Consider the following 27,041-nt stretch of genomic DNA (forward strand, 5'->3'; position numbering starts at 1 on the left):
AATTTAAGATCTGGAAGCTATCAACAGAGCAAAATCTCACATATGGAAAGCCACATCTATCAGGACTCGAACCCAAAGCCCCTTTGTTTACAAAACAACAATATTAACATTTTGCCATCAGATTTTATGAGGACTCAAACCCAAAACCCTCCTGATTACAAGGCAATGCACCACACTCCACTCGGTCTCAGAACCCAATAGATATCTTCAAGATTCCTGGGATTTTGACAGAAAAACATACTATAAGCTTAATTTCTGGTGTAGCCAAAAATTGACAAGTTTATAAACAAAAATCTGGCTGATGCAACTTTTGTAAGTGTAGCAAATCTGCTAGAGAGAGGTTCGTACTTTCTGAAAAATTCCCGAGGGCATTTTTTACAAAAATCTTGAATTATAAGAGCTCCACACTTAAACAAAAACTCATATAAACATATTGAACAAGTTTTAAATATGTCCAAAGCTGCTAGAGAGGAGTTCGTACTTTCTCGTCCTGACCGTACCAGGCAAACCGGAAGTGAACCGGAAGTGGACCGGAAGTGGACCGGAAGTGAACCGGAAGTGGACCGGAAGTAGACCGGAAGTGGACCGGAAGTAGACCGGAAGTGGACCGGAAGTGGACCGGAAGTGGACCGGAAGTAAATATGTGTGGGTAGGTGTGGGTAGGTGTAGGTGTGTATAGGTAGGTGCTCTTCCTTTCTCAGGGGAGCTCTTCCTTTCTGAGGAAGCTCGTATTTTCTGAGGAAGCTCGTACTTTCTGAAAAATTCCCGAGGGCATTTTTCCAAAATTCTTAGGTTAGACTAAGGTTCCACACTAGAGCAAGAAACTTATATGGGCATGTTGAGCTTGATTTAAGTATAGCAAATCTGCTGGAGAGGGGTTCGTACTTTCTCGTCCTGGTTGTAGTATCAATACTACTACTCACCGGCACGTTGGAAGAAATTAAATCCAAGTTACAGACTTTGGAAGATACCATGACGAACCTACCATCGTCGGACGAACTGCAGGTCATCGGTAAAAGCGTCGCGAACATAAAAATTCAATTGGAGGCGTATCGAGATTTCGAACACATTCAAACCACCATCGCTACGCTTCAGGCGTCCTTGGAATTGATCAACGAAGAAATTAAAAATATTCGCGCTGAAGCAAGAGCGTTGACGAGCATTCAAGACACGTTAAGCACGGTTCAGCAGAAGATCGAATATTTAGAAAATTTGAACGTCGAAACGAATCTCGCTCATTTTCATCACGTACTGGACAACATACAGGGTGACTTGGAATCGTTACGGACGAGCGTGCCTTCGAGCGAAGATTTGGAAAAATTGAAAACGGCGGTGACGGCACTATCCGATTCGAGCGACATCAAAAGTTCATTGAGCGATCTCGAGAGTAGGGTGGCCAATCTCCCCACCTCCAAAGAATTGCACGCTTTGAAAAGAAACATATCTCGAATGCTGAAACGACTAGAAACGGAAACGGCGAACGTGGAACAGATTCGAGACGAAATTAGTTCGCTGGTGTCGACGCTGCCCACTTCGCAGAGCGTCGCCGACCTTCACACGCAGTTTACAGAGATGCGAAGCATCGTGAACGATCTTACCGAGAAGAGCTCGAAATTGAATCAAGTCGAGAACCTTCAGAACATCGTCGTTAACATCAGAGATCAAGTCGGAGTGCTGGAGTCCACGCAGGAATCGACGCTGGCTTCTTTCGGTGCCAAGTTGCAAGAACTCAACGAAAACTACAAGCAGTTGAACGTGGAAGTGAAAATCAAACCGTCGTTGTCTGCCGTAACGGATACCATAGTCGAGCATTTGCTGCCCATCGAAAATAAACTCGGACACGTTCACAGTAATCTGCTCGGCGTCGACACTAAATTCGCTAAACTGCATTCTCTGCAAGCCATCGAAATCAACAGCGTACCCAATCAACAGAGAATCTCCACGTTCGTCGAAGGTAACAAACTGTACATGTTACATCCTTATCATCCGTACTACAAGTTTCTCCTCGATGGCACGATTCAGATAAACGAATTTTCGTACTGGTCTCACGGCAGAAAAGCTAGCGTTCCCACCATGACTTTGATATCGAATCGTGGTGTCCAGAAAGCAGGAAATATTCCTCTGGCACGTTGGAACGAAACGCGCAACATATATGAAATACACGAAGACGAAGATCTTACCGTTTTCGACGTGAGTGCCGGCGATAAGCTGATCATTCAAAACACGAGCGAGGTGCCACCCTCTTTGAATCCCATCACGCTGGTGCTTCTTTTGAAACGTAATCTCTAAAAAAATGTCTAGGCAAGCCATCGTCGAAGAATTGCATAAACCTGCACGCCGTAACTACGAACGTTTGGCTGTGGTAACCAAGGGCATCGACGACCTCTGGCAAAGTGACCTCGTGGAGATGAGCAGTGGCAATTTGATAAATGTACATAAATTGAACAAGGGCAACAAGTACCTCCTCACCGTCATAGACACGTTTTCGAAATTCGCATGGGCTCTACCTTTGAAGGCGAAAACGGGAACGTGCGTCACGGAAGCATTCAAATTAATTTTTCGCGAAAGCGGCGGCAGACAACCACGGTTTCTGCAAACGGACAACGGTAAAGAATTTTACAACGCCGTATTCCAAAAGTTTATTCAAAAACACAAGATTCAACATTATTCGACCTTTAGTCACATCAAAGCCGGCATCGTGGAAAGATTTAATCGAACCTTGAAAACACACATGTGGAAACGATTCACGCTTCGGGGAAATTACAAATGGGTCGACATCCTGCCGGAACTCGTCGACACCTATAATAATACGGTACACAGAACGATAGGCATGAAGCCAGCTGACGTTACCAAGTCTGACGAGCAGCGTTTAATTTCTACCGTTTACTGTCCAAAGTACACACCCACGACAAAAAAAGCTAAATACAAAATTGGAGACCAGGTGAGGATCAACAAATTCAAACGCGCCTTCGAGAAGGGGTTCACAAAAAATTGGAGCACGGAACTCTTTACGGTGGTTCGAGTTTTACCCGGAAACCGACACACGTATATAATAAAAGATAGTAGCGGCGAGATTTTGAAAGGAAGATTTTACGAAGAGGAACTCTCTAAAACGAAACACCCCGACACGTACCTCATCGAGAAAGTATTGCGTAGGAAAGGTGACAAACTGTTTGTCAAATGGCTGGGACTTCCGGAAAAGAGTTGGATCAACGCGAACGAAGTGATCTTGTGAGTACGTGGAACGTGGTGAAGCGTCTACCGGATTCGGAAAGTCAAACGAGAAAAAAAAAGAACGGCGAGTTGCTTCCCGACAGCTTCCGCTGTCTGATCGTAGGTCCTTCGGGGTGTGGGAAAACGACACTGCTCGTGGACAATTTTCTCCTCGCACCGAATTGGTTAGATTGGAAGAACAGGCACCTGTACGTGTTCTCGAAAAGTTTGGAGCAATCCAAATACCAGCAACTGATGAAACTGTACGATGGTCTGGATATTGCAACGTTCGCCTCGGAAATAAAACCACTCGACGATTGTCGTGAAAATTCAGTCGTTGTGTTCGACGACGCCATCCTGGAAAATCAAAACGAAATTCGCAACTTTTTCACGCAAGGTCGTCACAAAGGAATGGATTGCTTCTACCTAGCTCAAACGTTTTCCAAAATTCCAAAACAGTTAGTGCGCGACAAAGCTAATTTCATATGTTTGTTTCGTCAAGATCACACCAACCTCAAGCACGCGTACGATGACTACGTAGGCGGAGACATGAACTACAATCAATTTTCGGAACGCTGCTGCTCTACTTGCTGGAACGGTGACGATTTCGGATTCGCGACGATCGACATGACGAGGAAACCCAACGACGGAAAATACAGAAACAAAATCAACGACTTTCTAAACGTTGCAACGTTGTGAGAAACGACGTGTATAAATAACGTCATGACGAAACGAAAAATCGAAGACGAAAATCTCAAGCTTCGCGATTACCTCGCGAAACGCTTCAAAGGTTGGAAATCCGAGAATCGCGGATTCTACGAAGAGAAGAAACGTCAGGATCAACCTGTGATCGATGCCATCAGCGGTCTAGGTAAAGAAATTAAAAGTGTCACGGAACAAAATAAAAATTTGATCAACGAACTCGTACCGCTCGCAGCTAAAAGTTATGCCGTACCCACGCCCATTTCGAGCATTCCTTCGACGCCGTTCGAACTGAAGGATGCACCGGCACGACGTCGAGCCATAGGCAGCACGTCTTCGGATAAAATCGAGTTGGGGCCTTTGGCACGAGACTACCTGAGTACGGGGAAATTCGACAAGGATGAAGTGTTCGGATTGTATCCTAGCATGGAAACCAACGAAGGCGGTGGTGTGGTGTGGAAGATTGGGAAATCGAAGGTGACCTTCGAAGGCAACGACATTAAAGTCAATTTAGGCGACAAGGATAGTTGGAACAGGTATCCCGGTACGGTGGGACTGTGGGAACTCGTCGCCAAAAAGCAGCCGAAAGATTACACCGACGAAGATTACCAAAGTTACAAGGAAATTCTGATCATGACGGATGCCTTGTACCAGAACAACGACGCCTCGCAGAATAGGGTGAAATCGAGCAGCGGCGAGAAGTACAGGAATCTCATCAAACCGATTTGGAACCAGGTCAAAACAGGCAGCGGCGTCAAACGCTACAACACGTTACCCAAAGAATTCGTTTGGGTGGACGACGTGAGGAAACTCGTGGACCGATTGTTGGTGATAGCCGGCGAAGAGAATGCAGGCAACCGTAATTTCTACAACGAGAAGGTTGGTATCGTGGACATGATCAGCACGAAACTTTCCAACTTCATCGTGAACGACGACAAGGGCATAGGTTACCTGATCAAAATCATCAACACGCTGCCTCCGAGATTCTGGAACGTGGCCGAAGGAAAAGGACTCGTGAACGACATCATCAACAAGTTACCTTTCGAGATGCATTTACCTGGCTACCAGTACTGCGGACCGGGTACCAAACTCGAGAAAAGATTGGAGAGAGGAGACAAGGGTGTGAATCCGTTGGACGCCGCATGCAAAGATCACGACATCGCCTACAACACCACGCAGACGGATCTGGTTGTACGTCACGAAGCAGACAGAAAGTTAGAGCACGCAGCTTTCGAAAGGTTCGTGAGCAGAGACGCATCGTTGGTTGAACGGGTCGCCGCACTGGGTACCACCATCGCCATGAACACAAAACAAAAATTGGGGTGGGGTATATAAATAACATACAGTAAAAAAAACCAACATGGCTTGCATAACTGATTTGCCGCACGAACTACTATCTAAAATATTCAAAAAGGTAGTTAACGGAGATGTTAATAAACTTGTGATCATAGCTAAAACGACGCCGGCATTTCGCATCCCTTGTGAAATAGTTCTCAAGGACCGTCTTCGGGAGATCAGTGGAATGAGGTGCGGTGATCTCGACACTCTTCTGTCGGCCGCGGGGAAGAAATTGAACGAGAGGTTGGACGAACTGCACGAGGCGAGGCAGGGGAGAAGACGGTATACTGATGATTGGCGTAAGTCCAAACAGGAAACTGAAGAAATCATCACTCACAACATCGCGTTCTCCGAAGCACGAACTTTCTTCCTCTGTTAAAAAAATCTTCGATACAAATCGTGAAAAAAATATATATAAATAACACACATCGTGAAAAAAAAAATAATCTTCGGTATATATAAATAACACACATCGTGAAAAAAAAATTAAATTTCTCTAACACACACACTGAAAATTTCTCTTCTTCGATATGACAACTGAAAAATTGAGTGACCTCCAAGCATTAAAACAAATGCTAAATTTGTCAGTCGAGTATGTAAAAATTCAGGAATTGGAAGTCGACAAACCTTACACGATAACTTCCGGTTCAATCGTTTCTACCCAGTATGGTCCCAAGGTGTGTCTGTTGCTCAACGGACAATACAGTCTATTTTTACCAGATCGATACGCTATCATGTTATCCGACGAGAAGCTAGCTATCTTAATCGAGAACAAAACTCGAATCGTGTACAAGAGGACAAAGGAACTTCTTGGTACGAAAACAAAGCATGTAATAGAATTTGTGTAACGGGGCTACGCGGAGTATATATAAAATAACATCCATTGAAAAAAAATCTCAGAACATTTATATATAAATAACATACCGTGAAAAAATAACACATAGAGCATCAACATGAAGCCCAAGGGTGTCGTGTACCAGATACCATATTCGAATCTAAAAAATCTAGGTGCCCTCGATGGGTTACTCACCAAGAAACAACGCGAGAAGAAACGTTCTTGCTTGTCGAAAGGACACGGAATGAAATTGCTGCTCAGCACACCTCAATTGAAAAGATTGCAGCGTTCGCGGAAACAGCAAAAGATCGGAGGTTTCATATTCAGCATCCCGGCCATCCTGGCAGCATTGGGGGCCGTGGGAAGTTTGGCCGGCGGAAGTGCCGCCATCGCGAAAACCGTCATCGACTCGAAGAAGAACAAGGCCGAGTTGGAAGAACAGAAACGTCACAACCTGGCCATGGAGAAGAAAGGGGGGAAGGGCGTGATGAAAAAGTTTAAAAAAAAGAAACAGCAGCACTCACCAACCGAGACATTGAATCTCTGATCGAACCGTTACGAATCAAACACTTCAGAGGAGTTTTCATGTCCGACTCGTTACCTTCAAGCGTCAAAAGAAGAGAATGCGGAGTAGTCAACTTGGACGGTCAAGAAAATCCAGGCACGCATTGGATATGTTACCACAAAAATGATGATAAAGCATTCGTTTTCGATTCTTTCGGAGGTGTTCCACCTACAAATTTAGTCCATTATCTGAAAACGAACAGAACCTCTATATACTACAACGACGAACGCATTCAAGATTTCGGAGACGTGAACTGCGGTCATCTCTGCCTCTCCGTGCTCGCGTTTCTCTCTAAAATAAATAACCCTACGGTCGAAGATTTCCAGAAAGTACTGTGGAACCTGAAACAGCATCACTAGGATGGGCGTGTTCCATCTCACAAGCGAATCTTCAATCTTGAAACTCACGCTGCACGACGACATCGTCTATCCTAAATCCGTGGCTCTGCGTGCATTCTACAGCATGTACCTCATACCTAATGTTACGCAGCACAACAACAAAATTAGCGTCGGAAGCGAACACATCGTCGTCACGCCAGGACAATACAATCTTTCCACTTTGCAAGCTCAATTACCCAAAGGCACATACCTTTCTCAAAATTCGGTCACGCACAGAGTGGAAATCCTATCCGCGACGGAGACCGTGGACCTGGGCACCATGGGAGAACTTTTAGGTTTCGAGAACGACACCAAACTCGAAGCTGGCATCAAGCACGTAGCAACCAACATTCCTAAATTCTTGGCCATCGAGACTCTGAACGTACACTGTAACGTGGCCGAAGGAATGATCACGAAATCTTCGGACGGATTATTAGGAAGTCACAAGCAGACGGGAATCATAGCCACGTTCAAACCAAGTTCCGAGTTCATGGAACCGATCATCTACACGCCCTCTTCGCCGATCTATTTTCCAGTATGTCGCAACCGCATAGACGACATAGAGTTGGTGGTGACGAACGAGAAAGGAGACGTGGTGGATTTCGCAGGTGCCACTACGACGGCCATCGTGGAGATCAACATATAATAAATAACCATACATGTAAAATGGAGCAAATCGAAAGTTACGAATTGCAATCTTTCCCTCCCAACCGTCGCACGTTCGCCAATCTGAACGAAGCGAACAGGGAGATCGAATACGACGTGGACGTAGGCGACGGGTTCATTCATCCTCACAGAGCGGACCTCTACCTTCAATTCGACGTGGTGAAGAAGGAAAGCGGAGACGCGTTTCCCGCAGCAGCAAACTTGATACTCGTGGACAACTTCGTGCCTCACCTGTTCTCGCAGGTGGAGGTGAGGAAACACAACACCGTCATCGACAGAATAGATTATCCAGGCATCACGTCGACGGCAGTGGGAACGTTGAAATTATCCAAAACGGACGCAGCGTACTACCAGGCCGGGGGATTCGAAGCCGGGACCAAAATATCGACGAGAAGTCACACGGTGCTCTTTCCCATGCGTCTGCTGCCTGGTTTCTTCTCGGACTACAAGGAGATCATGTGGAAGGGAGGACTGAGGATCACGTTTCGAAGAGCGGCCAACGACAACGACGCACTGATGCGATACGCTACTTTGGGTCCGGACGGCACCACGCCGATAGCCAACACTTTACCCGAAGCAGCGAAATGCGTCATCCGGAGCATGGAATTGAGAATGCCGGTGGTGGAATACGAAACGAACTACGCCCTCAAGTACAAAGCGGAGATCTTGAAAAGTCCGCAGGTGCCGATTCACTTTCACGGTTACCAGTGCGTGCAGAAGATGGCGTCGGGAAGTCACATGGAATTCGACGTGACGACGCAGTTCAACAACATACAGTTCGACATGCCAGATTTCGTCGTAGTGCTTTTTCAGACCGGGAGGGACAAGAATCAGGAAAAAGATTCCAGCAAATTCGACGACTGCAAGATCAAGAACGTTTATCTGAAGAACGGTAGGAACGAAGTGTTCCCGCGCGAGAATTACAACCTCGACGTGACCAAAAACGATTACCTCAAACTTTACGAAGCGTTCTCGGCTTACAAACGCGTGACCGAGGGAAGCGTGGACATGTACTACACGCCCAGCGAATTCAAAGCACGGAGACCCATGACCGTCATCAACGCTTCTAAGAGAAAGCAGGTGGTGGTCAACGATCGAACCAACATCAAGATCGTCTGCGAGTTCCACGATGCCTTGCCCGAGGATACCCTATGCAGTGTCATCCTGATTGCAGAGAAGTCCTTCGCCTACGACGTGAAGAACGAGAGGGTCACAGAGCAGTTTTAACAAGTTTTTAACATCTTTTCTTGCACAAATAAGAAATTTTTTGTACTAGCACAATCAGTTACAATAGCACAATACGAATTTCACTAGTTCAGATCAGTTACAAATGTCAATTTCATTAGTTATCAGTTACAATATCTTTTTTTTGCACTATAGCACGAGAGACAAATCAGAAAATTTGCACAAAAAAATTTGTTGTTGTTTTTACACAAGAAAATTAACAATAAAATTCTTTCTTTTTTTATCGTTTCAGATGCTGTCGAAACATCAAAAACACATACACACACACTAGAAAAAAAAAGCATGCAACTTTATTTGTAACACACACATATTCTCCATCTTCATCAAGAAAATATTATAATAAACATAATTATTTTTATCTATATCTCACAATAAAACTCTATATCCAAAAATATCACAACATCAAATAACACTAGAGTCGTTAGTACACGTTGCATGCATTACGGAGGTCCTCTGTAGAGTTTCATGGAAGTTTGAGAAAAAAAAAACACGTGAAACTCTACAGAGGTGCGGTTGTAGATAACCGCAGCCGTTAGAAAACCTTTACTTTTTTGGCTGGGCACCACGCACCCTGGCGAGGTTATAGGGGCCAGGTATCCTAAAAAACAACAATTATTATTATTTTGTTTGTTTGTTTGCGTCACAATACATACGCGCGCGCGCGTGTATGTGTGTGTGTGTGTGTGTGTGTGTGTGTGTGTGTGTGTGTGGCACATCGTTCCCCCGAGAGAGAGGTTTACAAAGTTCACGATATACAAACATTGCCGGAGTTGGAAAATTACGATATGGCGCATTCGCTCATTACTGTTGCCAGCTATAAGTTTTTCTCTCTCTCTAGCCCTTGCCAAGTAAAAAAAAAGTGTAGGTAGGAGTTGGCAACACTGCGAGAAAATGGAGATCATGCCTTACAAGAGAAAACCATTAAGGCGATTTTTATTTGATGATGTTGAACCCGTGCAGTGTTGCCATCCATCCATCTCTCTCTCTTTTATGGCAGTGCCGGCTCTCCTTGTTTATTATATGTAGGTTGGCAAAAAATGCTTTATGCACTGTAAAGCAAACCTCAAGCAAAGTTGCCAGCTCCTTGCTTTAGGTTAGGTTAGACAAAAAAAAAGCTGTAGGTAGGCTGTCGGTTGTTTAACTCTTCCCTCTCTCTTTCCCCTCTCTCTTTTTTTTTGTAAAAGGCTATGGCAAAAGTACCAGTAGGTTGGCAACCTTGCTTTATGTACTGTAAGGCAAGCCTCAAGCAAGGTTGCCAGCTCCTTGCTTTAGGTTAGGTTAGACAAAAAAAACCTTGGTGATTTTTTCGAGTAAGATGTTGGCAACACTGCGAGAAAATAGGGCTTATGCCTTACAAGAGCAAACCATCAAGACGAGCCCCACCGAGCTTTACTTTCGGGCGCAGTGTTGGCAACACTGCGAGAAAAAAATTGCCAGCTTCTTGCTTTAGGTTAGGTTAGACCAAAAACCTTAGTGATTTTTTCGGGTAAGAAGTTGGCAACACTGCGCCATCAAGTGGAGATTATGCCTTACGAGAGAAATCCATTAAGGCGATCCCCACTTGATGGCGTTGAACTCTCTGATCTGCACTACTCCTTGCAATCACCATTTGCACGGGGCGGCCAGATTGCTGGGGGGCCGTGAATCCCCGGACTCCATTTTAGCATCGCCACTCCTGATGTGACCTATGTAAAAACCATTGTGATGTGAGCAAATCTAGCAACTCCCACTCTCCTCCCCCTTCAATCTCTTTCTTTGCACCAATACTTTCATGTGGTGCCACAGCATTTTCAAATACCTTCTCTTTTTGCTTGTTTTGCGCCCCCTTTACATGGTCTTCCAAAGCAACCACCTTCTACCCCCAACCCCCTTAACTAACATAACAAGAGAGTAGAGAAAACTGTTTCTAATGTAATATTTTTTTGTTGTTGTTGCATTTCTTCTAGTTATATCTGGGAATAGTGTTGACTGCTGTTGTAGTTATTACTGGCTGCTTTTCCTACTATCAAGAATCAAAATCGTCACATATTATGGACTCCTTCAAAAACCTTATTCCTCAGGTATGGTTCTGTGATTTCAATGTTAGATTAGTTTTCTCCATTACTATTACTTTATACAAGTGTTTTTATGGGGTACTGTAGATCTGTAAAAGGAAAGTATATAATCTTCCCAGGGTGGTATTCAAAGAGAGGATGAGGATAAAGAAGAGGAAAAAACAGATGCATAATAAAGAGAATGACTAAGAGAGAGATAAATTAGTTACCAATGATGAATTAACATTTCTTTTTTAATTTAATTTCTTTTAGTTCAATTCAGTATAGCAGCCAACAATATGGTCAACGTCTGCTTGATACACGCAAATATGGTGTTGGATCCAGAAGTTACAGTTGGGAGAGGGGAATTTCAATCGTGTACCTCACCTCACCCCACCCAGAATCAATTCCAAGTTACACTTGCACTGTTTTATATAAACATTAAACAATATAGAGTATTGTGAACAGGAACGAAGCTGGCCTCCATATTAGAGTATAGTTTTGTAAAAATGGAGATCAGGAGCTGAAATAGATTGTTATTGTTGTAGTCTATGTCGTTATTATCATAATTCCTCCCATTGTTTCAGTAAACTGAACAATCAGATATGAAGGGCTCGGATGTAAAACATGATAAGTGACATTTTGGTAATTTTTGAGTTACCAAGTAAAATGTACCATCCTTCAATTCTCAAGTGATATTTGCATTGGACTCAGTGAAGCCTTCTGAAATTGGTAAACACAATACGAAATCAATTTATCTACAGTGTAGCTTCTAGTAACTTTTTTCTTGATGAACTCTGAAATGACCAAAATGTCACTTACCATGTTTTACATCCGAACCCTTCATATGAGAAGTAAAATTAATAAACGAGAAACAAGAACAGATTCTCTGCAAGGGTCTTCAGTTTGAGGCATATTGCATAGTGGTTTGGATTCAAACTGTAAGCAGGCAATTCCGATTAGCCTATCATGACAATAAAGTGGGCTTAAATGAAAATTTAAACAATATTCTTGAACCTGTTAAACTTGGTGATCAGACAGAACATTTGAGTCTTCAAAAATATTTGTCATTTTAAAACAGTAGACTCGCGATTATCCAAGCTGATTGGGACCGAGATTACCTCGGATACGGAAAAACTCGGATAATACGGAGATAATGTGCTAATAGGTCGTAAATGACGAAACAACACTTAAAACTGTATAGTAATTATTTATTACTAGTACAACATAAATGAGAAGATTACTTTTTCCGCTTAGAATAGGCCTACACAGACTTAAACACCACCGTGACAATCGGATACACCGACAATGTAACGAACACGTGCGGCGCGGACGGTGACTTTACTTCATAAACAAACAGGGGGGTGCGTTATGAAGTGCGATGTTTTCCAACCACTCCCTCGGTTAACCCGGAGCCTCGGTTAATCGGGACTCGGTTAATCGCGAGTCTACTGTATATACAGGGTGAACAGAAACTATAGGGACAAACTTTAGGAGGTGATTCCTGACAGGAAAAGGAATAAAAAAGTTCATATCAACATATGTCCGGAAACGCATATTTGCCAAGGTAGATGGCACTGAACAACGACATCATCCTCTCATAATAACACTCACAGTGTGCTTTTTTGTGTTGTAAATTGTGTGATTGGAGCTACGTCGAAGCACCATGGTCCGTTATTCATACCAGGAACAAGCCGAGATGCTTCTCATATACGGTCAAGTAGATGGAAACGGTCGAGAGGACTCGCGGATTTATCGAGCCACGTACCCGGACAGACATCGCCACTGGGGCCTTTCATACAGACGAACATGGAGGGCGGCCGCTGCATGTGCGTACACCAGATCTGGAGGAACATGTGCTAGACGATATTGAGAACAACCCCAGTACAAGCTCCAGGCAAGGGCTCGCCAGCATGGTGTAAGCCAAGCGACGGAGTTGTGTACCCTGCATGAAAGCCGCTATTATCCCTATCACCTGCAACGTGTGCAGGGATTATCACCAGCGGAATTCCTCCAAGGGAACGGTTTTGTCGCTGGTTTTTGCAATAGGCCACCACTATATTGGGTTTTCTGTCGTCAGTACTCTTCATCGATGAAGCGACCTTTAATAGAGATGGCATCGTCAACCTACACAATCGTCATCTGTGGGCTACAGTCAATCCTCGAGGAATGGTTGAATCGACTCATCTGCAATGGTTCAGTTTCAATGTTTGGGCAGGGATTATTGGCGACCACCTACTTGGACCATTTGTTCTTCCACAACGCCTTAACGGACAGACGTATCTGGAATTCCTTCAGAAAACACTGCCTCTTTTGCTTCAGAATGTGCCTTTGGCAATACGACAGATAATGTGGCTGATGCATGATGGAGCGCCAGCCCACTTTCGCATTATTCTTCGTCAACAACTCAAAAACATCTTCCCCAGAAGATGGATCGGAGGAGGAGGCCTTGTGGCATGGCCCGCTCGATCACCGGACTTAAAGCCCCTTGCTTTTTCCTTGCGGGGGCATCTGAAAAGTGTTGTGTATGCTGAGCCAGTTCCTGATGTGCAGACCCTTGAAGAGCGTGTCCGTGTAGCCTGTGCCGCTATTTGGGTACAGGCTGGACCATTCGAATGAGTGAGGCAATCCATGATGCGACGTGTGGACGCTTGCATTGCAACCCATGGAGGCCACTTTGAACACCTATTGTAACATGGGTGAAAGTCATGCCATGTAATGTGTACCGGTACTAATTGCTTTATTGCAGGCTCACCGTCCATTTCCAGACATATGTTGATATGAACTTTTTTGTTCCTTTACCTGTCAGGAATCACCTCCTGAAGTCTGTCCCTATAGTTTCTGTTCACCCTGTATATATATATATATATATAAACTAGCAGTTGTAGCAGTTGGGATATTTGATAGCCCTCCTCGTGGATCCGCACCTGGCCCCTGGGCCTAACCTGTATCTCATGGCCAATTGTACACAGCATAACTCTGTTACATTTTAAAGGGGATGTTAGGGGTCTTTTGAATCATCCTGTATTTAGCTTGAAGGAACCAAAAAATATATAGGGAAGAAAGAAGAAGTAGTAGTGCTTTAAGTGGAAATTCCAAGATTGGTTGGATAGGTAGGGAAATGCTTTCATGGCTTAACATCCTGACAAGGAAGCAAGTAGGGGATGCCTTTCACAAAGCTGGGGAGGGGGGGGAGATGATGCCAACCCTGTGTTCTCCATTTATTTTGATCACAGGGAAGTAGACATATTGACTGAATAGGGAAGGGAAAATTTGTTGAGTGAGAAAAATTGGTAAGAGTGTAATATTGACAGAGACAGTGAGAGTGAGTGAGTGTGTGGGTGTGTGTGTCTGGTAGTAATGATATATAAATTTTTCAAATACCACACTGCATAGAGGTAAGGGAAAGGGGAAACTTGAAAACAGATGGAGAATATGAGAGTATATGTTAGTATAATATACACAATGTCTAAATTTATCCCTGTACACCCTAATTTATTAACATAACCTTCCTTCCTACATGATCAAAGTTTTTTGACGACATCACTGATGGTCATGAAAATTTCTTGCCCTTTTGTAATAAACATAAACAAATAAATTGGTTTCTGTCGAACTTTCAATAATTTGCATGTCCATTTTCAATTGCAGTTTGCCCACGTGCTTCGTGATGGGCAGAAGGTAACCATACATGCAGAAAACGTTGTCGTTGGTGACATTGTATATGTGAATTTTGGTGACAGAGTACCTGCTGACATCCGCATAATAGCATGTCATGGTTTCAAGGTGGACAATTCCTCTTTGACCGGCGAGTCTGAAGCCCAGAGCAGATCTCCTGAGTGCACAAATGATAGAGCTCTTGAAACCAAGAACCTAGCCTTCTTCTCAACAAATGCTCTGGAAGGTAGTGTACTTGCCTTGTTTTTAGTGTAATAAGTCCTTGAACTATGAGCTGCTACTACAGTGGCAAGGGATTTTTTTCTAAGTCCATTTTATGCTGCACTTATGGTTTACAGTGGGATCAGAACCACTGTGCATTGTGTGTCCAATAGGAATGGAGCCCACAACCATGGGTGTCCTCAGAATTTATTCCATGCAGGGTAAAGGGATATTTTTCATTCATGAATTCATCATATATTTCTTTGGCTTTATAATCCATTTACAATAAATGACATTAGAGGTATTATATGACGTACAATGATTAGTGGAATAATATATAGTACAATACATAATTAAAACATAATACATAAACCATAACATGATAATTAAAACACAGACATATGTCTGAGAGCAGCAGGTGACAGGTGGCAAATGACATGCAACAAGCAACATTGAGATTTCACACCAAAGCAGACAAGGTCTAAAACAAAACATTCACCATGATTGATGTGAAACGATTCAAGGTACTGGCAAAATAACCCAGTCCAAGCAACAAGCAACACATGTAGATTGTCACTTCAGTTTCGAAGGTTGCATTCCTCTCTGATGGTTAATTTTCAAGTGGCATGAGTCCCTTGCCTCCTGTCACTTGATCTGAATTCTCCCTTAAAATATGATATTACAGTTGGTACATGTATTAAAAATTTGGTTAACCTACTGTATGGATTTGTGGCAGTACCCCCACACACCCTGTATGCCTTCATGGTGTGGTGCTAAGCACTTTACCTTTACCTTTTTTTTACCTGTATGGATTTAACCTCTACTGTAGTTTATTTCTGATGTTCCAGAGTGTTTTATTGTCTCCATCCTTTTTCTCATTTGCCCAGTGCTTAAAGTGGTCAACTTCCAATCTTGCCACCAAAGTTCCTGTGTTTGAGTTCAAACCTCGGCATAGGAGTTCTATATGGGTATCTCTTCATCTAATCATCATTTATTCTCATCATCTTGAATACCTAAACTGACACAAAAGTGACATACAATATTCATTGATATATTGATTGATTGATTTGCTTTATTTTACTTTGCTTTTTGTGCCACTTTTGGCTAATTTGTGAAGATGGGATGAGTGATGAAATGATGAAATTGATGAATGAACACACAAACATCCATGCCCAGGCTAGGATTCGAACCTGGACCCCTGGCATTGTAGCGTGATGTGCTAACCACTTCGTCATGGTGGCTGGCTTTTCATTGATATAAATACATAACAAACCCTTGAAGATGGAGGCAGTAAAAATCTCTGTTGACATAAATACGTAACAAATCCCTAAATATGGAGGTAGAAACAGTCTCCATTGATATAAATACATAACACACCCCTGAAGATGGAGGCAGAAAAGTCTCCATTGACATAAATACAATCAAACCCCTGAAGATGAAGACAGAAAAAGTATCCTTTGATATAAATACATAACAAATCCCTGAAGATGGAGGCAGAAATGGCTCCATTGATATAAATACATAACAAATCCCTGAAGATGGAGGCAGAAAATGCTCCATTGATATAAATACATATCAAACCCCTGAAGAGAAATAGTCTCTTTTGAATAAAAATTACAACAGTCGTTAAAATTCCAATTCCATTCAGTATAAGTCAGCAAACAGCAAACTGAAATCTTGCCATTTACTTGGAGTTTTACACTACGTACTTTTCTTTTGCAGGTACAGCCACAGGTGTTGTAATTAGAACTGGTGACAGAACCGTGATGGGGCGAATAGCATGCCTAGCTTCTGGGTTGCATTCTGGGAAAACCCCTATAGCCAAGGAGATTGAACATTTCATCCATGTGATCACAGCATTAGCAGTTTTCATTGGTGTAACTTTCTTTATTATTGCATTTGCTTTGGGCTATCAGTGGCTTGATGCTGTCATATTCTTAATTGGTATCATAGTAGCTAACGTCCCCGAAGGTCTCTTGGCTACGGTGACAGTAAGTGAATAATTGTCTTTCTGTAAAAATTAGGTATCATTAATGAAGGACACTGTGTAATCCTGATAGCCACTTCCTGTGTGTGTGTGTGTGTGTGTGTATGAAAGAACTTCCTCCCACCCATGGCCGTCCAGAAGGAAGGCAAGGGGTTGGTTGCAATGCCCCCCCCTGAAAATTGATGTTACCATAAACTTACATATTGCAGACATATATTTAATTTCAGTCACTGTAATTTATGTTAATTATTGGAAGGGTGTTGCAGGAAAATGATAACTTCAATCTGAAGAAGTGTTTTCTGAGAGGTAACAATATTATGGGGGTAAAATGTGCTTCATCAGCCCCTCCCCCCCAAAAAAAACTATGCTTGCCCATGGACGTCCACAGGATTTTTTCCAGGGAGGGGCGAGCAAGGTATTTTTTTTCAGAGGGCAAAGGACACATATTTTCCTCCAAAATAGTGATGCCCCCTCAAAAAACACTGTTTCAGTCTGAAATTATCATGTTTCTTCAACAAATTTATAATAATTAACATAAATTACTGTGATTGAAATGAAATTATGTGTAAATTATATAATTTTTATGTAGACATTTATTTTCCAGGGGGGGCCATGGCCCCCCTTGCCCCCCCCTTCCAGACGCCCATGTCTTGCCCCTCCCTGGAAAAATCCTGCGGATGTCCATGCTCACACCATATTAAGATAATTTCTGGTAGAATTGTTCATGTTGTTTCTAGGGTTTGTCCTTTTAATAATATTCAGTTTGTAAATTTGTTATTAAATAGCAATCTTAGTAGGTATCCAACTAGAGTTATAATTATAATTAACATAATAACCTGTGGTACTACATCCCGTGATGGCCAGGACCTGCCTACCAACTGCTGGCCTCACTCCCATCTGCGATGTGGGAGATCACCCAACGAGTTAGGAGGTGACATGTGGTCAGTACGATGAACCCCCTGTCATCGCTGTAGGTTTTCACGACTGGGTTATGCTACTCATTCATAGCTCCTCATGATGGTGGGTGGCCACTGGTCCCATACACAGACAAAAATGTCAGGGGAAAAGTTGTTACGCTTCCTCCAGGAGACGCCTTACACCACACGGCATGTGACATAATTTCATATTAAGTATGTATAATACTGAAGAAGCTATTTCTCCTTGTAGTTTCTCTACTGCACTGCTTTCAGTAGATCAATAGGTGTTTTTGTGTTAGGTTTTCAAATAGATATAAAAACAAATTGTAAATCAGGAAGAATGAAAAGTTATATTACAGCCAACATGTTGAGCTAGACACAATACATACAATATTACATGTAATACTGAAGAGAATATTTCACTTGTAGCTCCTCTACTGTACAGTCCCGGACAGTTCTAGGTCTTAAAAATTTCACTGGTTTTCAATGGGACCATTACAACCAGTGGCGTAGCAAAGGGTGAGCAAAATGGGCAACCACCCGGGGCCTCGCATCCCATGGGGTACATACAAAAAATGTAGTAAATAGGAGTCAGAAAAAAATATGGAAAGGCAAATCTTTGGGGGCAATAACATTAAAACGTTCTGTTTTTATCTGGTTCTAAATTCTAGTTAAAAGTTTTAATTTTAATGAACACGTCAAATCAGCAGCGTAACATACAGGCAGGTGAGCCCTAAGCCTAAAGGAGCCTGAAAAAGATTTAATAAATCGCCGTATTTCTCATGTAAAACATTTACGCAAAAATTCATGACAACTTTCTTGGACATTTTCACCCATTTAATATTTTCTTCAATAAAAGCACTTTGTCTTGTTTTTTCTTTTCTCTTGGCCTTGCACTCATGATTTCATTAATTTAACAATACACTGCCACGATGAAAGTGTGAGGCATTTAAATGCTTCCGTTGTTTCTTTCCTTTCTACAGCATGCCCATACCCATGATTTTTAGGGGGGGGGGAGCAGATCCGTTAATGTGGATCATAGGGAAGATCCGAAATGCTGATGGATTGATTAAGTTGGGTTATTTCACATCGATTTTCTGCCCTCATGGCCCTTTCCCTGGCTACGGACCTGTCCTACTGCTCAGATTTTAGTTCCAGAAAAACAGAAAATTATTTTTAGGGTGAGTGAAATTATTAAATATCATTTTCGTCAGTAATTTATTATTATTATTTAAATATGATAAATTGCTGATGCATCCCTGAAGGTTTTGTATCGATTCATATGGAGATTTCAAATTTAAAGAACGGATGTGGACCTTGCATTCTTATCTCGCCCAGGGCCTCGCTACATGTTGCTACACCACTGATTACAACCCAGAAGTGTCCATGACAGCACATGTACATTAGGCCTACTGAAGGTGTTCAGTAGGAAACCATTGAGTTTCAGTAGGTTTCTGAGAGACACAGTGGAGTACTATTGATAACAGTACATTTTGTCTACTGTAAACAGTAGAAATTTCCAGCAGGGGTAATTGCAGAAGAGGTTGTTTCCTAAGCTCCATGGAGAAATGGCACCTATCACTTGGAAGGTTAAGTGCAATTTTCATTCTAAAATTACCTTCAATTTCTTGGAATATATGGCATGCTTAATTTGTAATAAGATTTTTCATATTAAAAGTTCTTATCCATCAGTACTTCAACTGAGCAAATTGATGGCAAAAAAGCAACTTCAATAGTGTTTGTATCTTAATTCATGTGTATTATTTTTAACTTTTTATTTAAGAAATAAACCAGTATCCTTGAGTAAATTACAATGTGTATTCTTATTATAATAGGTTTCTTTGACCTTGACTGCAAAGAAAATGGCTAACAAAAACTGCCTTGTGAAGAATCTTGAAGCTGTAGAAACTCTGGGTTCAACTTCAACAATCTGTTCAGACAAGACAGGGACACTGACTCAAAATAGAATGACAGTGGCTCACATGTGGTATGATCACACCATTTCCGAAATAGACACATCCGAAGAGCAAATAACAGGTATTGTCCTTCTTTAAGAAGTAGAACCATTTATATCAAGTTTACAGCACTGTTGCACAATGGGACATGAAGGGGTGGTTGGGGGGGGTATTCCCCTTATTAGGAAAATGTATGGAAATCATAATTTCTCCAGTTAATTCATCCTCACTGTGTTAAATATAGAACCTTGAGATGGAGTTTTTAAGTTCACTTTTATGCACAGATTGGGACTGGGCCTACAGTTTAAAGTAGGATCCGAAGCTCTAAGTGCCTCCATCAGATATCAAACCTGGAACTCCTTGGTTACAAGGTGATGATGTTACCACTGCGCCATCGGGGAGGCCCAAATATGGAAGCATATCTCCAGCTTCAAAGTTTGAACAAATATAATGCCACCAAACAACTTCCATTTCAAGTCCTGGCATGAAATACATGCTGCATTTTATGAACAGGGAATATATATGAAGAGTGCCTTTTTATTCTATGAAAATGTTCAGGTACTTTTTATGTGTCAGTTTGTTAAACAAAAAAAACAAGAAAAATGAAAGCAGTGTTTGCAAGTAATGAGTTGTAATGCAGTTACACATATGGTTACTTTTGCTCAGTAATGGCAGCTGGACAACAACAACAAAAAACAACTTGGTTCCATCAGTTGTTTCTGATGGAAAAGAGAATAAAAATCAGTTTTAAAAACTACTTTCTCTTGTTAAGACCACATTCAAGAGTATGTTGTAAATTCTTGAATGTAAAATAAATGGTGTGTGGCAGTGTTTCTTTCCGAACATTTATGGGTCATTCCATGTCGAATCAGGCAGGAGTTGACCCTCTTAGTCATGGACGTCCGCAGGATTTTTTCCAGGGAGGGGCAAGGAAGGTATTTTTTTCCAGGGGGGGGCCAACATGGCATATTTTCCCCAATAATAGTGTTCATCCCTCAAAAAACATTGCTTATATTTGAATTTATCACACATTATTGTGGCTGAAATTAAATTATATGTGTGAAATATGTAATTTTTTGTTAACTTTCGTTATCCAGGGGGGGGGGCACGGCCCCCCCTTGCCCCCCCTTCCGGACGCCCATGCTCATAGTCACCGATTTTAATAATATTTGGTACACAGCTTTGCTTTGCTCGAAAACTGATACCTGTGAAAGGATTTTGCTGAAATAAGATTATTACGTATTATATGAGGGTTGTTCAAAATGTCATTTTTTAGCAACATGCCCTTTTCAATTGCGTATATCTCGGGAACGAATGAAGATACAGAAGCGTTCTTAAGTTTGTTGTAAAGAGGAAAGACTGTAGCATATTATGAGATGATCAAAAGTTGAAACTTAATAAAATTTGAACACTCTGTTGAAATGTTCAAATTTCAAGTTTGAACAGCTCAAAACACCCCCCCACCCCAATCGATTTTTCTCATTTTTGGGTATTTTTAACTACCATCCTTCCTCTTCATACTCAGAAAGTCTTATCGAGGTGTTTTTTGATATAAGGGAGAAAAATTAAGTTGAAATTTGTCCTGCATCAGCAATGAACAAAGCTGCAGCATCCCTATGATGAGACTTTTCATTTGTGTCATGCTAAAGGATATACATACTTACTGTTCAGGGACAGATGATATTCCACTTGCTAATTGGCTTCCTTATGTGCTGTTATTACTAATTTATACGTTACTGTTTCCATATTTTTAGCAGAGTTCGTGGGGACAAGATGTGGGCATGTTGTGAAAACTTCTGTGTTAGCCAAGAAAATTATGGGGGGGGGGAGTAGGGGGAGAAATTGACGAATGTCTGGAATATTTGTGAAAAAATTCAATACTTATAATATTTTATAAGAATAGCTATGAGCTAGAAGCAATGGCGGCGATTTAGGGGGACTTGGGGGCTATGCCTCTTAATGCAAAGTCTTGTGTAATTAGAAAATTAAATGATTGATTGATTTATTTATTAGCATCCATTCAACTTTACAAAAGTTTGGAATTGTCACATTGTTCATGTACATTTAGAATACATCTATAAAATTATAGGCATAATATAATATAAAATACAATAGATAGTATGAGATATCATATAAATAAAAGAAAATAAATGCATGCTCAATGTTATTTTCTTGAGACAGCCCTTTCCCCCATCCCCCAAGGTTGGGCATCCAATCGCTGCTACTAGTTAGAAGTCTTCAAAATATTCCCGAATCAAATGATAGCATTATTATATTGTAATATTGTGTAATGTTCGTTAGAAGTTTTAATTTAAATTTTAGATGAACTGAATACTTAAAATACTATTTTATATTTATAAAGTTATTGGACAAATGGCATTTGTAATAAATTCAATTCTACAAAATGTTATTGCTGGAGACCATATTTCGAGATGTTCGAATGAGCTCCAATTTATATGACTGAAAATGTAAGAAGATAACCATCAACATAACTTTCAACTCACAGTTATTCTCACAAAATGCCTTAAAAAATGAGTTTTTCACAAAACAATCGTTTATTTTTTTAAAAATAGATTTATTGATTTAATGTGAAAGTTTACACTATTTGGAGCATTTATGAGAAAATCATACATCGATAGGTGTCACCGTTCTCGAGATATATCAAACCAAGCATATGCAATATGTCGGACTCTTTTCAACATGGGAGCCGCCAGCACGCACATAGCGAATTGGCTCCTTCACTGAAAATACCTTAGATGGCGCAACAATTATACTACCAAGTCTCTTGCTTTTATCAGAAAGTGTAACAATTCGTCAATCATTAGGGACTTAGCCGCTGGACAGTAATCAAGATGGTGGGTGTGAAATCCTCTATGTGGAGATACATCTTATGGTGGTTCTTTCATTAAACACATTAAAACTAATATCAGTTTAACGCTTATAAATTCGGCTATAACTTTTATTCCAAACATTTTTCTGTTGCGTAATTTATTTGAAAGTTACAATGGAGAAACTTCAAGAAGTACAGGAAAAATTGTCTTTTTTAAAAAGATGATTTCTTACATAACGTTAAAACCACTGATATTATTGAACAATCAAACATTACCTTTTCTTCAGTCCATCTAATGAGGATTAAACATTAAATAACTGCTTAGATATAGGCCAGTAACTAAGAGTCTGTGAATCTGATTCTTAAGGGGAAGCATAGGGGAGAAGGGCAGAAACTTTTGATACTTTGCACTTCTAGTAGTGGTCTAACAACTGACAAAAATCCATCTTTTATGGAATTATTCCCTACATTCGTCGATTTTTACCCCTGCCCACCCCCACATCATTTTATTGGCTAACACAGAAGTTTTCACGACACGCCCACATCTCATCCCCACGAACGCCGCTAAAAATTTGGAAACAGTAAAGTATTAATTAGTAATAACAGCATATAAGAAAGCCAATTAGCAAGTGGAATATCATCTGTCCCTGAACAGTAAGTACGTATATCCTTTAGTGCGACACAAATGAAAAGTCTCATCATAGGGATACTGCAGCTTTGTTCATTGTTGATGCAGGACAAATTTCAACTTAATTTTTCTCCCTTATATCAAAAAACACCTCGATGAGACTTTCTGAGTATAAAGAGGAAGGATGGTTGTTAAAAATATCCAAAAATGAGAAAAATTGATTTGTGGGGGGTGTTTTGAGCTGTTCAAACTTGAAATTTGAACATTTCAACAGAGTGTTCAAATTTTACTAAGTTTCAACATTTGATCATCTCATAATATGCTACAGTCTTTCCTCTTTACAACAAACTTAAGAACGCTTCTGTATCTTCATTCGTTCCCAAGATATACACAATTGAAAAGGGCATGTTGCTAAAAAATGACATTTTGAACAACCCTTATATAATATGTAATAACCATATTTCAGCAAAATCCTTTCACAGGTATCGGTTTTCGAGCAAAGCAAAGTGGTGTACCAAATATCATCGAAATCGGTGACTATGAGGGTCAAATCCTGCCTGATTTGACATTGAATGACCCTTATGTAAAAACAATCCATTGGCCCTACGTTGTCAAAATCATCATTGTTCAAAGGTATGCTTGTACATTTGGCCAACCACTTTTAATATGTCTTTCTAAAACAAATGTTATCTTCATGGTACACATTAGTTATGAGCAAATGTTTTCTGTTATGTAATGTTATCAAGTACAATGCAGTTTGACCTGGTTTACTGCAACAATTCTTATTTATTGTACATATTTATTATGTATTAATTAGACATAATCTAAATAAAACACCAATGCAGGTATGCAAGTAAAAAAAACAACAGAATTCTGACAACTTCAAATTGTCTGGCAATTTCTATATACCTAAGTACATGAAAAAGTTGGTGTACTGGTGGTAAACTAGATAACATGGGAGAATGCACCATTGGTATAAAGGTTTACTTTGGATTTTCTTTTCCCTATATTTCCATATTAGATATAATTAGGAGCTCCTGCAGTTCATGCATGCAACATATTCAATGAGTTATAGCTTATCTGCACTAAAGTTACTATAAAAGTAACTTAGAGTTACTTTTTAAAGTAATGATATTCATAACTGAGGTACATTTCAAAAGAGTAACTAACTGCAAGTCAGTTAGTTTTAAAAATGAACTTTCCAAAGACTTCATGAAGTAAACTTTAATATCATGCAAAGTTAATTGGAACTACTAAAAATGTGATTTGTTTGTGCATTTTTATTTGTTCCCTTTTCATCATCATACGTGAATAAACATACTAGAGTACCATTGCACAATTCCAGAAAAAAATCACTGCTCGTGAGATAACAATTGCGTTCAATTCAAGCAGTGCTTTTCTACTCTAGCAATCAACATTTGAGTATGTCATACTGTTTCTTCTATCTTCATACCAGATAGTGAATTCAGACCATTCTAAGGAATGCAGATTGAAATGCATTTTAACATTGAAATGTAAAATAACCATGTTGTGGTTTTCAGCTGTTTCAATGGGTGATACCACTCCAGGTTTTGAGGCAATTGCACGAGTGGCTATGTTATGCAACAGGGCTGAATTCCATGCTAACATGGATCATGTTCCAGTCTTGAAGAGGTAAGCACAGAGCTACATTATTTCATGTTTTCAAGCAGGACTAATTCTCTCTGAAATTTATCAACAATGCATTGTATATTCATATTAATATTATCCTACTGACCTGTTTTTCTGTACAGTAAATAATCAGTTGTATACATCATGGAAGCCCAAACTATGGTCTGCGGGCCACATTGGGCCCAATAAGGTTCTTTATATGGCCCGCCTTAGTGCTGATAAAACCTATAATTTTATATTGAGGCAGTTCATTTAGTGTCAGTAAAAGTCGGTATTGCTGCTACAACCATTTTTTGTCATCTTCTTCTTCTAAGAGAACCAAACCCAACTAGCCTAGCCTAACCACCACAGAATATTTACCACCCCAAAAAGAATGGCAATACTTGAAACAGTTGTAGCAGCAATCACTACCATCAATAAAATGTAATATCCTTGCAAGTCCATGAATCACAGGTTAAAAACTGATAGTAAGAGTTTATTCTGAAATCATTTCTGAAAATTATATTCTGCACACCCTGAAGTGTGTTTGAAGTTTGATAATGAACATTGAGAAATAAGGTAAATGGTAAAGTTCCCCATGCATATAACACCGTACCATGAAATCACATTTAGGGGATGTGGGGGCAGGGTCCAACACATTCTGGATCTCAGCCATTTTGGAGGTGATATGTAGTACCGTGCTTCGGCTGCCTTTACCCTTAGGGTTGACCCCAGGTACCCATTGATTTAAGGCTGCGTGAGCTACAGAGCTGCTTTTTGCGGGGGCAAGCCCGGAAATAATTCCGATCTTTATAAATTTATATTTAATTTAAAAAAAATTTATAATTACGAAAGGGTGTCCACTGTGACCCTATATATGCATAAATCATGGGAGGGATTCAGTTTTCAGTTTCCCAAAGATTCTAAAATATTTAATACCTGTTGTTGTTTAGTGTTATTATTAGTAGTAGTAATGAGGTTACAGTTAAATAATAATATATTGCTAGACACCTTGAATATATATTATTTTTTATATTAATTTATTATTGTTTAATTGAAACTGAAGAAACTACATTTAAAAAATGAATTTAATGGGCCGAAAGCTCAGCATCAGATTCATTATACAAGGAAGCCGATAAATCAGTTGATGAAAATGTATAGCTGATTAACTGCTAGTGTTAACTGACTTATGGGCCATCCTTTATATTAACTATAAATCGAAGAAATAATACCACTAGGTCATCTACTAAACGACACATAACATTTTCAAAGGAGTCTTGAACATTGCTGCATTTGTCCAGTTTTATTGTTCTTGATTATTTTATAATAAAATTAATGCAAAATGTTTTTTGTCCCTGCCAAGCTATACCTATGACCTTCAAATCTATAGCGTGACCATAAACAAAAGAATCTTCTGCCAAAATCTATCACGCACCTTCCCCTTTGTCCCTTCAACTTGGGCCATAAGGAAGCCTGCTCCACTCTGCCCCTCCCCTCCATGCGGGAGTAGGGTGCACAGGTCTGCACAGGCTCTTTTGTCTGTAGTGATCTCAAAGCATGATTGAGAAGCTTTTTTGTGAACTATGTTTCACTTGAGGAAAACATTTACTTCAGCCACATCTATCAATGGCCACGACCATTCCCTTCCCTCTCCTATCAGATCATGAAAGCCAGGGAGTCCAGTTGCCAAAACTAGTTAGTGAATCGTAGACAGCACTGCCAGCTCCTCCCGTGCACTCCCTCATACTATTGTTTGGAAAGGAACTAAAGACACTCTCGAAATTGTGATTCCTTTCAACACCAAGCCTCACCTTAACCCCATTGTCTTTATTGCAGAGAAGTGAATGGGGATGCATCTGAAGCTGCATTGCTGAAGTGTATGGAACTGATGAAAGGTAATGTTGCTGAATATCAGAAGAAAAACAAGAAGGTTTGTGAAATTCCATTCAGTTCCATAACCAAGTTCCAAGTGTCCATACATGAGCTCGATGATCCAAATGAAATGAGACATTTGTTGGTAATGAAGGGGGCTCCAGAGCGGATCCTAGATAGGTGTTCTACATATTATGCAAATGGAGTAGAGAAAACCATAGACGCAAATCTCAAGGACGAATATAATGCTACATATGCGGAGCTTGGTGGTTATGGAGAGCGTGTGTTAGGTAAGCTGTGTACATGAAACTTTTTGTGCATTAATGTATTTAGCAGCAGGTTGACACCTTCAAAGGAGGTGAAAATTTATGAG

At 40.7% G+C, this 27,041-nt stretch overlaps 1 protein-coding gene across 3 annotated transcripts in view; it reads left to right on the top strand.

The window, feature by feature from the left end:
- Positions 1-27,041, top strand: part of LOC146000261 (sodium/potassium-transporting ATPase subunit alpha-like) — a 471,911-nt gene that overhangs the window by 414,460 nt on the left and 30,410 nt on the right. For all 3 annotated transcript variants that reach the window (XM_083137721.1, XM_083137722.1, XM_083137720.1), the window contains 6 exons: positions 10,888-11,001; positions 14,623-14,875; positions 16,573-16,841; positions 19,590-19,791; positions 24,709-24,820; positions 26,633-26,958. In XM_083137721.1, coding sequence (XP_082993847.1) covers positions 10,888-11,001; positions 14,623-14,875; positions 16,573-16,841; positions 19,590-19,791; positions 24,709-24,820; positions 26,633-26,958 — 1,276 coding nt within the window. The remainder of the gene's footprint in view (positions 1-10,887; positions 11,002-14,622; positions 14,876-16,572; positions 16,842-19,589; positions 19,792-24,708; positions 24,821-26,632; positions 26,959-27,041) is intronic.

The sequence above is a fragment of the Lepisma saccharinum genome, chromosome 16 (assembly GCF_977018435.1).
Source record: "Lepisma saccharinum chromosome 16, izLepSacc3.1, whole genome shotgun sequence".
Classification (NCBI taxonomy): Eukaryota; Metazoa; Arthropoda; class Insecta; order Zygentoma; family Lepismatidae; genus Lepisma; species Lepisma saccharinum.